This window comes from Cydia pomonella, chromosome 24, assembly GCF_033807575.1.
Source record: "Cydia pomonella isolate Wapato2018A chromosome 24, ilCydPomo1, whole genome shotgun sequence".
Lineage (NCBI taxonomy): Eukaryota > Metazoa > Arthropoda > Insecta > Lepidoptera > Tortricidae > Cydia > Cydia pomonella.
In genome coordinates, this window is record NC_084726.1 from 2741921 (window position 1) to 2756480 (window position 14560).

At 32.9% G+C, this 14560-nt stretch overlaps 1 protein-coding gene across 2 annotated transcripts in view; it reads left to right on the top strand.

The window, feature by feature from the left end:
* The first annotated feature begins 1972 nt into the window (after window positions 1–1972).
* LOC133531228 (irregular chiasm C-roughest protein-like) overlaps window positions 1973–14560 on the top strand; it is a 95363-nt gene continuing 82775 nt past the window's right edge. For both annotated transcript variants that reach the window (XM_061869374.1, XM_061869375.1), the window contains exons 1-3: window positions 1973–3030; window positions 10389–10539; window positions 13989–14069. In XM_061869374.1, coding sequence (XP_061725358.1) covers window positions 2872–3030; window positions 10389–10539; window positions 13989–14069 — 391 coding nt within the window. In that variant the 5' untranslated portion in view covers window positions 1973–2871. The remainder of the gene's footprint in view (window positions 3031–10388; window positions 10540–13988; window positions 14070–14560) is intronic.

The following is a 14560-nucleotide window of genomic DNA, read 5'->3' on the forward strand; positions in this document are numbered from 1 at the left end:
TTTGTGTACGCAATGGAATTTGAGTGCGTTTTTTTTTGTTGAGTAATAAATAATGTTTATGTGTTAGTTAAATTGTTCGGTTGGACATGGAAGCTTAATTATTATATTTTTGGTTTGATACGGTATTGTGGTGGTACGGGTCGGCTTTTTGACAAAGAGCATTTTGGAATAGTCATTAATTTAAAATGTTGCACTATTGCTACATTTGTATTCTTTTTTATATTATGCGCATTATTTAATTATAGTCATCGATGTTTTAGTGAACTATTTAATATTTATGCTTATTTCTTTCTTTTTATTTTATTTCTAGGTTTAATTTTGTAATATTATATTTTAGTTTAATTAGTCAATATAGATTGTTTACTAATATGATACGACTATGTAAAGTTGTTACATATTGACACCTACTCTGAAATAACAATTATATATTTAATTTGGCAGGATTATATTAAATCCAATTACATCCATTTGACAATTTCCTCAATTCAAGCCTGAAAAAAACGAAAATAATTGCGAATTGTTGTCTCGTACACTAAATACATTATTCATATATTTTACAAAGGCACTCACGCGCAACTAACAATATTTTATTATTGTTTTTAAATTATCTCTTTTATTTACAATAACATTATACATAGTGGATATATTATTATGTAGTGGTTTTACTATAACCAACTAAAATCTAAAATAGGCCCTTGAGGCATTGTACCAAAGATGCTGGCAGCATTTCCTCGTTGTATCGCAATACTGATACGTTCTGCGAGGAAGCCGTCAGCTCTTCGGTCACCAGTTACGTCAACCAGACGCTTCGCCATTTATGCAAAAAAACTTGTGCGCGCTGTGATGCCATGGACTTAGAGTTTCAACGCCAAATGGCACAAAATGGTACTCTGTTTTTTATCATTTTCACGTGCATTTCGTTCGTATTTGTCCGTACATATTTGATATCATAAGTGTGTGTTTATGAAGAAAAACAGGAGACTTGGACTTATTTGGCTACCACCAGTTCGGCACTGACATAAACGCTATCGAGAACGTAACTTACTTTCAATGCATCTCGCTCTTACTCGCATATAAGTCCGAGCGAGTTTACGTTCTCGATAGCGTATATGTCAATATTGACACTGTCAGTGACTCATGGTACGGGTACTAGAGTTTCTTTTGTTTTTAAATAGGTTCCCAAATATCTGCACAACGCTTATTTGTAGGAAATATTCTTATACTATTTTTTTTAGAATGTGGTTTAAATTTTTATAAATGTAGGCATATCTTTTGGTTCAATATATTTTGCTATACAAGACCCTACCCCTAATTTCACACCTTTTGGCTCATGTTTCTTTCCCCATATTCCCAAGGGCGTCGTATCGGCGACTTAGGGCGAGTTAAAACGCTTTAGCCTCATTTCTCTGGCTTGCCAAAACAACCAGGGTAATGAGAACTCGCGTTTCACAAAAAATGTACGGAGGTTTAAACTGGATTTTAAATTGCGCATAAGCGTTGGAAAGACATTTATCACTGTAACTTTGCATAATTTATTTGCAGGTGATAAATAAAAATGTGAAGACGAATGGCTCTTGTGTGTTTGTATGGTTACATAGGGTTAAAGTAAGGGTACAAATTATGTATGTAAGTGATTTAAACAAAGGCTAATAGGTTGGTTTACATTTGATATCTAGTCATAGCAAATACTCACATCGTCTCGGAAAAAAATATTCTTTTTCTTTTAGTACATTTTTTTTCTCAACCTTTTGAATTTAAAGACATTTTTTGGTAGGTAATTTTAAAAAATATATTTTTCAGAAATTCTGGCGTTCAATTATGTTTTGAGTAATATCGATCCAGTTTTGGTCTAAATTAAATTAATGAAATATTTTTTTTAAGAATTCAATTTTTAAGAAAAAATATTAGGCAATCATGTAAACACAGTACCTACAATAAACTGAACTTTTATCGACATTTATATGTAAAATAAATCAATACGCTGCTTTATTTTGTGAATTTCAAAGAAGTATTTAAATTGAACAACAAACGTATTTGCTTTGAAACGTTTTAATACAAAAACAGAAGTATGTGATATTTTTCCCATTTTTTTGTTAAACGAAACGGAGAAAACTATGCAAAACTTGTATGCATATTTGTGATTTAATCGGGAAGGCGAAGTCAAACTTTTGCGTAGTTTTTGTTTATCGAGTTTGCAAAGAAATATGAATCATAGTTCAACTTAGTTTTACAAAATATTGGTTTGGAGCCGGACTTTAAAATTTAATGTTAGTTTTTAGTTTACTGACTTTTGCGCAGAACTAAAGTAAAATATGGAAAATGTTTAAACTGAAATAAAATTAAACCGTTAAAATGTAATTTTTTTAAACAGTTATATTGTGCATTACAGTGAATATTTTGAGCTTAAACAAGATTTAATAGATAAAAAATACATTATAAGAAGGTAGTTATTTCATAGGTACTTATCTATAACGTATTACGTTGAGACTCCGTTATTACCTATGCCAAATTTAGAAATGCTTCTTATGAGAGCCCTTCACATACAAAACATCGGCTGACTCAGCTATCTTCCTCCCTTATCATAAACACGTCAAAATAAATCATATTCTCACGATCACACTAAATAAATCAATATTCATAACATGTCAACACCCATTCTATTTGCGTCACTAACATTAACCCTTTTTTGTTTCAGATTAAAAAAAACAACAGAACGAGCGATACATCATTCTAAAAACAAAATGGCCGCTAAGCAGCACGCGTCGATAAAAATAGGAACGGACAGGGGAAGTTAAGCTTCCGTTTAAAAATGTGAATTTTAAAAATAGAATACCGGATCCTTATGTTAACGGACTAGTGACAATCCTTGAAATGTCTAAGTGTAAATACAGAGTGGAAGTGAGGGTGAAACCTTTGTTCTTGTTGTTGCGGACCCAAAGTGTTTTTTGTTTTAGTTTTTTTCTAGTGTTTAATTTTGGTGTGTGTGGTGGTTATCATGAACAGAAGTTTGCTATGGAGCCGCAGGATCAGGTAATATTTTTTAAATCTTATTTAGTACTCTTTAAAAAAGGAATTTTAGTGCATGAAGTAAAGCGTAAAATAGTGTGTAAAAGAAGCGCTTTAAGTGTAATATCACGCACTATTATGATCCATGTTTTCAGCACATTTATTATTATTACTAGTTATTAGTTTCCTTTACTTTTCTGGTTCGAATTCATATCTATTTATATTATATATTGAATATTTATTTATTTTTCTTTATATATATATATATATGTATGTGACGACCGGTTTGGCCTAGTGGGTAGTGACCCTGCCTACGAAGCTGAGGGTCCCGGGTTCAAATCCTGGTAAGGGCATTTATTCGTGTGATGAGCATGGATATTTGTTCCTGAGTCATGGGTGTTTTCTATGTATTTAAGTATTTATAAATATTTATATATTATATATATCGTTGTCGAAGTACCCTCAACACAAGCCTTATTGAGCTTACTGTGGGACTTGGTCAATTTGTGTAATAATGTCCTATAATATTTATTTATTTATTTATGTATGCATTATTTTATGGTTATTTTTCTATCTATGTATATTTGTATCAATATATATTCAAAACGTGCAATTCATTAATTTCAGTGATTGTACACTTTTGTTTATGTTTGTCATTCATTCACCGTTACTTCTGTTTTACTCATTTCCTCAAAGGTTAACTGGAAGAGATCCCATACAAGGATAAGTTCGCCTTTGTTGTATTTAATTTACTCTGTAACTGTGTTTTTCGTGTTTTTATTTCTATGTACAATAAAGTATATACATACATACTTACATATTACATATATCTGTAATATTTGCTCCAATTGGGTACTCAATTAAACCGGATCGAAATATGTCATTACAAATACATCCAGTAGGTAATCCTGAGATTAAGTAGAGAATATTAGATGCTAAAAAAACCTGACGAACTGTCTGGCCTAATCGGTAGTGACCCTGCTTATGAAGCCGATAGTCCTGCGTTCAAATCCCGATAAGGGCATTTATTTGTGCGATGAGCATCGTGTTTTCTATGTATCAATATTTATGTTATATATTTATACATACATAGAGTCTATGTAGACCTGTTCGCCCTCGGAATACCCAACTGGCGTGAAGTGGCGCAGGATAGGGCAGAGTGGCGCTCTCTTGTGTCAGAGGCCAAGATCCTGTTTGGGTCACTGAGCCAGTGAAGTAAGTAAGTAAGAGTCTATGTACCCGAAATACGAGCGTAATTGACCTTTCTGTGGGACTCGGTCAATTTGAGGAATAATATCTTGAAATATGTTTCAGGATATTTATTAATTTAAAACAATAAAGAACATAAAATACCTAATATAAATTAAAGAAAAAAAAACGTTTACGGTTGTTTTCAAACATAAAAAGAATAATAACTGAATAATCTTAATCTTGAAGTCCTTACGTGATTATTTATTAATTTCAAAGAAACTCTAAACCACCGAGGCTTTGTGACTAACATTGATTTCTTCTAAAAATAGCCCGTCAGTCACGAGCTAGAATTAAAAACCCACTAAATATCACTGTCACTGTTTATCCGGGCCGTAATCAGAAGCAATTTTAAAACGAGCGTGGCCGCAAAGAAAGGCATTTCCATATCAAAGATAATCCCCGCCATGACAGTATAATTAGGAGCCCGGAACAATGTAGTTTTCCGGCTTATACGGAAATGGCGTGAATCCAGAATGACGTGAAAACTACTACGATTTTTCTTGTGAAACAATAATTGACAATAAAAATGCGTAATGTTAGCCAAGAAAAATTTATTGACATAAAATTTAATTGTAAAGTAAAATTTTAAATGTCACATAGGCACTCTGAATATTAGTAAATTCGAAACGCACTTGGCCGATTTTTTTGTATATTTTGTGTCATCCACGATGACGCACAGATTTATCAAATCTAAACTTTAATATTATAACAATACGAGTCAAGGCACGCGCCTTCGCGAATGACACGATTTGTATAGCGCAATAAATGTTAATAGTTTGTTGATTTAAAAAAAAATGTCAGACGTCAATAAAAACTTTTATCAAAATAAAGTGATAACGAATATTTTTTGTAGGAATTTGATTTTCATCTTTTTGGCTTTTATAAGTATTTAAACTTCCATAATTATTAAATATACTTAAAATAACACACAGGCTACGGAGACTGCTTACCATCAGGCGGGCCGTATGCTTGTTTGCCACCGACGTAGTATAAAAAAAAATCATTTTTGGATTGGTTGCAATGTACTGTATGAAGACATATGTCCGTTTTGAGTTAACACATACCATATCATAATACCTACGTAGTGCTTCATTTGCATATAAAATATTGACTCTCATTTGTTTTCACTAGATGCGACAGCGAGATTGACACAAAGTTGATAATTTACCTCTTAATGAGTTGAATGACAAGTTGACTGATACGTGGGGAGAAGTTCGGCTTTTTTTATTTGGTTTTTACGACCGGTCTGGCCTAGTGGGTAGTGACCCTGCCTATGAAGCCGATGGTCCCGGGTTCAAATCCTGGTAAGAGCATTTATTCGTGTGATGAGCATGGAGTCATGGGTGTTTTCTATATATTTAAGTATTTATATAATACATATATCGTTGTCTAAGTACCCTTAACACAAGCCTTATTGAGCTTACTGTGGGACTTAGTCAATTTGTGTAACCATGTTCTATATATTTTACACAGTACAGAGCTTATAACTCAAAAGGTCCCTGCAAAACTGTATTTACAGTTTGACTGAAATAAAAGTCTTTACGATATATATATTTTTAGTACGAATTTTAAATTATTATTAAATCTAAACACTTAATTGATACTTGCACATGTGCAATTGTGACTTTAAGTGTTTGCAGTAGGTATAATTTTAAGGTACTTTTTTCTTATTTGGATCATGCCGAGTTTTCTCGGTCAGACTATTCAGGAAGTTTTTTCCTTAGAGTCCTGTCGCCAAAGTAGTTACTAACCCGGGGAACGTCAGATTTTCGCGCAGTTACTGCCCAGACAGGACATGGCCACTGTATTTAATGATAACTGATGATTACTATATTTTAAAAGGCTTGTAAAATCCTTATTCATTCATAAGGCTAAGAAAATTTAGTAAAAATGAAGAGCTTGGCTTACTCAATTATAAATATAAATATTATTAAATATTATAGGACATTATTACACAAATTGACTAAGTCCCACAGTAAGCTCAATAAGGCTTGTGTTGAGGGTACTTAGACAACGATATATATAATATATAAATATTTATAAATACTTAAATACATAGAAAACACCCATGACTCAGGAACAAATATCCATGCTCATCACACGAATAAATGCCCTTACCGGGGTTTGAACCCGGAACCATCGGCTTCATAGGCAGGGTCACTACCCACGAGGCCAGACCGGTCGTCAAAATTATGAACTATGTAACATCCTATGTACCTATCTTTTGCAAACAAATGACTTGCGACGGCTAAGAACAAACTATTTTCAACGGTTTAGTAGATTTCATTTCATACTAATATTTCACGAGATATGTAATATTCAAAGTACACATTTGACTATAGTAAGCCAATCTAAGGGAGGTAGTATTAGTCCCTTTTCGTTTAAAATATGATTTTCACCGATCGATCCGGGCCAGAGCGCAGACAAAAAAAAAATACACAATATTTACATAATTTATTAACGTATCATTGATAATTTGTATTTTTATAAATTTATTTATTATTGATTACTAAACTAGTAGTTCTAAATAGTTTTATTTAATATGTAGACTAACGATTTTTTTTCCTAGCGGTTCTATTTTTTTCCTTTATTACACGCCTATTTTTATCTTTATTTTATCAGTCAGTAGGCGTATAATAGATGGCTTTATAAATTGATAAAATAAGTACCACTTTTTAATACCACGCAATTGAAAGATCACGCTGTCAAGTAGACAAATAAGATCATTATATTCGTACTGAGGACAATATAATACCCACAGTATGCAAATGTATTTAGGTTAGTACATTGTACATTACAAATTTATCAACCATAATCAATAAACAAAACCAAAGTCAATAACCTCAAAACATTTTCCGTAAAACACCATTGTAGTAATTTATGAATACTTCATAAAAGTCGACTTCGGCCACAAATAAGCGACAGAAGGGCGATAAAAAGGTCAATAGAAACTATTGTCCGACACTTTATTGTTGTAAAACCAGTTTATTCTGTAAAAACCATAAAAACTTTAGGTATTTGGCTTTATTCAGCGGTAATTCTTCAGAATAGATTTTTTTTTATCATTACCCTGGCGATTTTTATTTAAATATATTTTGACAAATTGAAAATTGATTATTCATTTCGTAGTACTTTGTTTAAAAATGGGCAATTGACGCGCGATCTTTGTTTTGGCGGTAAAGTAATTGAAAAAATAAAAGGTTCGTTATTTTAATACCTTGGCTAACTTTTAGGGTTCCGTACCCAAAGGGTAAAACGGGACCCTATTACTAAGACTCCACTGTTTACAGAAATGTGGATTTACATTATGTATTGCTAATATTATAAGCATATAATAAAATATATAGCATGAGATATTGACCGACTTCTAATTATAAAGTTCAAAAAGAAACAAAAAAAAAAAGTGCCGACTTCCTCGTGACATCCTGTGTACAACAAAATTAAAAGAGAAGACTCGTAGAATATAAGGGATTTAAGTAAGTAAGTAAGTAAATAATAACTTTGTATGTACTATGGGTACTGACCTGCCTGCCTGAAATAAAAGCCTTTATTTTTATTTTTATTGTGCACCATACATTTAAAAATAGACAGGAAATGAAAAAACACGTAAAAGTTAGGTAACAACAGGCGGTCTTATCGCTAAGAAGCGATCTCTTCCAGACAACCTTTGGGTAGCAGGAAACTATGAACTTACAACATTTGAACGACATATGGGATTTAATACATTTTACGACTCTTCTCTTTTCGCACGGACTCTATATGTTATTTTTTATTGGTATTAACACTGAATATAAGCGAAGCAAAGAAAAAAAAAAGTATGACATTTTAGTCTTTAAATGTGACAAGGAATAGGTAGGTACACTGTTAAAATCTGTCGGGTTCCTCGTGTTACAACATGTATAATAAACATATAAACATACCTAAACTATTCCAACCTCATTGTGATAATGATAAGTAACCCGTTTACCACCCCATTAAATCCCATTAAACGCAACATATGTTCCACAAACAAACGGATTTGCCTTGTTCCGTAATTTAAACGTGTACTATAATGTACTTAACCGAAAAGCCGTATAGTATTGTCGAGGCACATGGAGATACGCCTTAATGGCTTAATCAGGCAGAATTTAGAGGATGTGAACGCAAAATGGATCCGTATCCTTAACTAAGGTGAATCTACAATGTCTCTGTACATTTTGTATTTTACTTGAAAGTAATATCTCGCTGGTGTTTTTCGTAACAGATACATTTCAAGACAATTGATATTTAGCTCTAATTCACCAGCAATTTACTAACGATTAATGTGTTTTTTTAAAACCTTTTGCTTATTGCAAATTTATTAATACTCTAAATAAGTATACATCAAATTTATTTACTTACTCCGTTGGAGCAGCGACCTAAAATGAGACTAGGCATCCGACACAAGGCAATGCCACTTTTCTCGGTCCTGTGCGACTTATCGCCAATTGTTGACTCAAAGTTCGTGCAGATCCGCCTCCACCATGTCGCTCCAGCGATACCTGGGGCATCCGATAAAATTTAATTGAATTGGCAATTATTAGATCCTTCATTATTTACCATTAAAGCTCTGTCCTTACGATTTTTTGCAAGGTCCAGTCTATTTCTACAAAATTAGTCCAGGTTAGGCCGCATATCGTGTTGGTCCATCTCCGATGAGAACAATTTTGAGTCTATAATATAAATATAAATTAGTCCCACTGTAAGCTCAAAAATGGAAAATGGAAAATAAAATAGAGGCCTTCGAAATGTGGCTGTACAGGCGTATGCTGAGAGTATCATGGACCGCAAGAATAACTAATTTAGAGATCCTAAAAAGAATGAAGAAGAAAAAGGAAGTACTAGCCACAGTTAAGCGAAGAAAGATTACATTACATATTTTGGACATCTACATAGACATGAAAAGTATAAACTGTTGAAAGTTATAATAGAAGGTAAAATAGAGGGAAAACGGGGAAGGGGAACAAGGAGGATGAACTGGCTCGACAACATCAAAAAATGGACAAACATCAAGGACGCGGCCACGCTAACAAGAATGGCCAAGCATAGAAAAGACTTTTCAAAGGTGGCCGCCGATGCCCGCTAGGGCATGGCAGCAGAAGAAGAAGTAAGCTCAAGACTGTGGGTACTCAGACATTGATATATATGTAATATAAAAATACTTATACATAGAAAACATCGATGACTCAGGGACAAAAGTATAAAGGGGCCCACTGATTACCAGTTCAGCGGACGATATCGGCCTGTCAGTTATTCGCAAAAGCTGACAATCGCGAATAACTGACAGGCCGTTATCGTCTTGCGAACCGGTAATCAGTGGGCCCTTTAAGAAACATACCTATCCGAGATTTTGGGTGCGGGAATAATTTCGTGTGTTTTTAACTTTGTTTTTTTTTTTATACATATAAAATAGTTTCCCAAATATACATTAAAAACGGGTAAAAAAAATCCTGCTTTTACGGACTTCACCTATTTTCTCGCTAGCGTGAAACATTTTGATATCCGAAACCCCGGGGTATGATAATGAGTTTGTAAGCATGAATTCACCTAATATGGCCCATTTTGCCCTTACTTACTCCTGTTATTCACTTTCCTTAGCACGTGTACAATTTAAGAGGACGTGTATTCTGAAAATATTATGTTACTCGCACACAATTAAGGTCCTCTAATTGAACAAGAAAATAAAGCATCATGTATCTTGTTTTGTAAAATTATGATCTGATTAAAATGTAATACTTAGGTATGTTAAAAAATATTACGTTGATAATACGGCCTCTTTAGCCTCGTTGATAGTAACCCCGCCTATAAAGCAGCAGGTCCCGTGTTGGAGACCCGCGTATATTTGGATGTAGTTTAGCGAAAAATGTCGTTTAAATTTGATCAGTACTTTTTTTGGATTGAATCCTTTTGCCTATATTACACTCATTTGTTTTAAAGATATAATTATATTCTATCTGTTTAAGTAGTTTTCTATTTCTAAATTGCATGTTATATAGTCGTCCAGTACCACTCAATATTCATCGAATTTACTGTGGAACTAGGTCAATGTCGTTAAGATTGTCGCTTAATAATTTATTGAATGTCTTCTAACCAAACGTTTATTTTTTCAACAGACGGCAGTCGTTGGATCAAGAGTGACACTTCCTTGCAGAGTAGAGAGGAAGTCTGGCCAACTCCAATGGACGAAGGATGACTTCGGCCTGGGCCTTCATCGCGACTTGAGCGGTTACGACCGATATAAAATGATCGGGAGTGATGAGGAAGGTACGAAATTTAGACCAAAGAGTAAATCATTGATTTCATAATGTCCATAATACGTGTTGAACACCCATCTAAATTCAGGGGGTAAAAAATGAAGGGTATGTAGTTCCTACAGACGAATAAATACTGTCGTTTTCGACGACCATTCTGGCTTAGTGGCTAGATGACCCCACCCATGAAGCTTATGGTTCCTGGTTCGAATACCGGTAAGGGCATTTATTTGTGTGATGAACACAGATATTTTTTCCTGAGTCATGGGTGTTTTATGTGTATATAAGTAGGTATTTATCTATATACGTAACGTTAGTACATCGTTGCCAAGTTTTGTTTGAAGGTGCATATATTTTCGTTATTATTATTTTTGACATGACGATAAGTATGACTTTGTGTAAAAAAATTATATATTAAATGACTGCTATAATTTCAGTATTATGAGTAATTAGGTTCAAATATCCTTTTTAAATAATAATAATAATAATAGTCACCTATTGGTCAACAAAACTAAAGTTAACTAATTGTAAACATAAGTATAATTTAACAAAAACAAAACGTTAATAAATTTATACTTTAGCACACAAAACTTAAAGTGATGATTATTTTATGTGAAAAACATCGATAATTGAGTTTATCGATATTAGAACTCCCTACTTGTCATTACTTTTGCCGCCTAAAATCGGATTTCTGGTGATGAAAGGTATTTTTTGCAACAAAAAAGAAAAGAAAAGTACAAATATGATGTTCGTATTTGTTTTCATGATTGAGTGATAGCAAATATGTATACATATAACTCCGTATAAGATAAATAAAGTCTTAGAAAAAACGTACCTAGACAGATCAAGAAAAAAATATGCCCAAACAGATGGCTGACCTTTGGCCTACACTTGAGTAGTTGGCGACAGCGTTTGATATTTGACACATATCAGTGAAAGTACATGGGTCAAATAGCCATGTGTAATTTTAAGAGTTTTAGTCCTGTGTCGAAAGATGGCAGTAAATTGAGTTGACTGCAAAATTTACTTCGACAATACGCCTCTATTCTAAATTTTCTTTGATGATAGTGATACTGTTTTTACCTATCAAACCTGTGTTAAAGTGACACTTATTTTTTAACATGGATACAGCCATTTACAATACGCCTACAAGGTGCATATTTTATCATATTCTTGTATTTAAATGCGCAGAAGATATTTGACAATCAAATAAAAGACAAGGAAATCAAATGTTTCGTGCCAACAACGTGAATGACAAAGGGACGAAGGCTGTATTTGATTCCCAAATGGAAAATTAATGAGGGCCAATTTTGTTTGAATTTTTTCTTGCAACATTGAGAGCAAACCAAATTACTTTTATCAAATATTTTGATTTATGTTTTAAGAGGAAAGCATAGCACGTGACCGTGACACGTGCACGTCCATAAAAAGTGAGAAAACGTTTTTCCACTTCTAAATATTTTTTATCCTCCTAGATTTTTTTAGTATGCTATTGACAAAATGAAAAACTAGGTTTATAGCTTTTCTTTTTTTTTTCAAAAAAGCGAAACTTATGAACCTAGAATATATTATACTGAAGCGATTGACATAAAAATTAAAGTTATTTGTTAAGATTTATTTAGCGGAAACCGTTTTCTCTTGAAATGGAATTTCATAGAAAAATTACCGTTATTTCGTAATTCGAATAGCTAACTAGTCATTACTACTACATATATATAAATTATAAATTAAAATAGATGTTATATATATAAAGTAAAAGTAACGAAGCCCTCCGGTGCTGAAGGCCAGATATAATAGAGTTTACAATTCGGATCCGAAATGCATGAAATTATATTTCATACATTTCAGAGCCATCGTGCAAACCCGAGACATACGAGTAAATAATATTATTTTATTTATTTTTAGGGTTTTCAAATAGTCAAACTACTACATATAAAAAAATAACGTCAAACATGTCAAATATAAAACCAAAAGCGCTTAGACTTTGATACACGGTTGCATAATCTTGAGACGTCGGTTCAAATCTGGTCTAAGATACTTTTTCTTTAGGTGATGTTATTTTTTCAGTTTATAATTTATGTTTGGATTTAAAGATGTTTATTACTCATAAAGAACAAATGTTAACCTACAATGAGCTTAAACTATAAAAAAATATATGCGAGGTTTACAATTATATAAATTATCACTGGTATATTTCTTCAACTTGGTTTTAAACAATTTTAATGATTTTCAATTTTTCACTTCACTAGGTAAGTTATTGTACATCTCTGTACTCCCACGGACAAGATCTTTATTTTTCCGTATCCTGTTCTGTTCATAAATTGTTCAATTTTGTCTGTATTCCTGTTAAATATTTCAATTAGATCATAAAAGCGATATGTTGTAAATCTAATGAAATCATATGACTCAAAATATAAGTTACTTTTATAACAAAATATCTAAAATCAGCCTCAAATACCGGCTTTGTATCCATATTATTAACTAAGCCACCCTTTATTGAAACAAAAAGGCCACGTTTATTATCACCGCTAATAACATAAAGCCGTATACACACGTAAACGTGGGGCCATTAGGGGTAGGGATGTGCTAGCAGAGTTTTTAACATTGTCGATACGTTTTGCGTGAGTCCATAAAAATATATAGACGTGTACTAAATACAATCTGATATGTGTTTCAACGTGAACGCTATTCGTCACAATTGTGTGCACAGAAATTAAGTACCAGAATATTTAAATGATTTCAATTTAATTTATAGTACGTTGATGAAATTACTAAAAAACTTCCATAGCTGCGACTGCGAATGAGAATGACCGCATCTATTTATATTTTCAGTTGAATGCAATATATTTAAATTAAATTCTCTTACTTAGTTTTTTTCTTGAACCATTTTTACATATCTGTTTAGCCCAATGGTTGACTCGTAGAGAATGCCTTTAGACATTTAGTCCGCCATTTGTATTGTTTTTATTTTGTGCAATAAATTTTAAATAAATAAATTAATTAATAAGAGCGTTATATTTCGAGTTTCTAAGTGCGATGATATTTTATCCGTGTTCGATTTTAAGTTACAGTAATAATTCAAATGACCATGACAAATAAAAGCATGTACTTCTAGATGGACAAGTATGTCAAGAAGTACACAAAATCTTACGTAAAAATTAAATGAATTTGTAATATCTGAAGTCGAAGATGATTTTTTTATATCCGACTATACTCTGAGGAGAATATGTAGGTCATACTGCACAACTTTTTCTATAGATCCAACCCCGTAATAGCGAAAAAGAAATCTGCTGTCCACTAAAAAAACACTGATGAAATTGTATTAGGCAGCATTCCCTTTTATGTTTTGGCGTTGCCCCATAGTTGTTCATTATCGACTCGAGGTACGGTCAGACAAAACTAAATCACTCTATAGGTTTATCTTTCACATCACTATTTATAAATGAAGGTGTTTGTCCACAGGGGATTACTCGCTGGACATAAGAGACGTGACCCTGGACGACGATGCGAGGTACCAGTGCCAAGTTAGCTCGGGCTCCAAAGGTAAGGATTTTTTTTTATACCTACTCGTAATTTTCAAAGATTTAAGGACCTTTTCTTTTAACTTCGTAAGACCCTCGTAAGAGAATTTTGAAATTTCTTAATTTTTCGAAGAGTTCAAAACTCGAAAGTTTGGACTTGTATGCGGGATTTACGAGGTTAAATTAATTCAAAATAGTTTCAAAGATATTTTTTTCTATTTAAGTAAATGGCCGCGGACTGGACGCAAGCGGCGTGCGGCAAATTAAGGCCGTTTGGTCGAGCGCAATGTATGAATCTATGAATGACCTTGATTTGCCGCTCGCTACTTGCGTCCAGTCCGCGGCCTTATGGTATCAAAAAGGTAGTGTGTTATATAAACTTTTTCCGCGTAAATAATGCTTTATAATGATGGTCAGTTGTAATGTCATAAAAATGAAAATAATGTAATAAAAAGTTACTAGCTATAAAAAAAATGCAGGACACAGAACAGCAGTATTGAGTTAATAAAAATG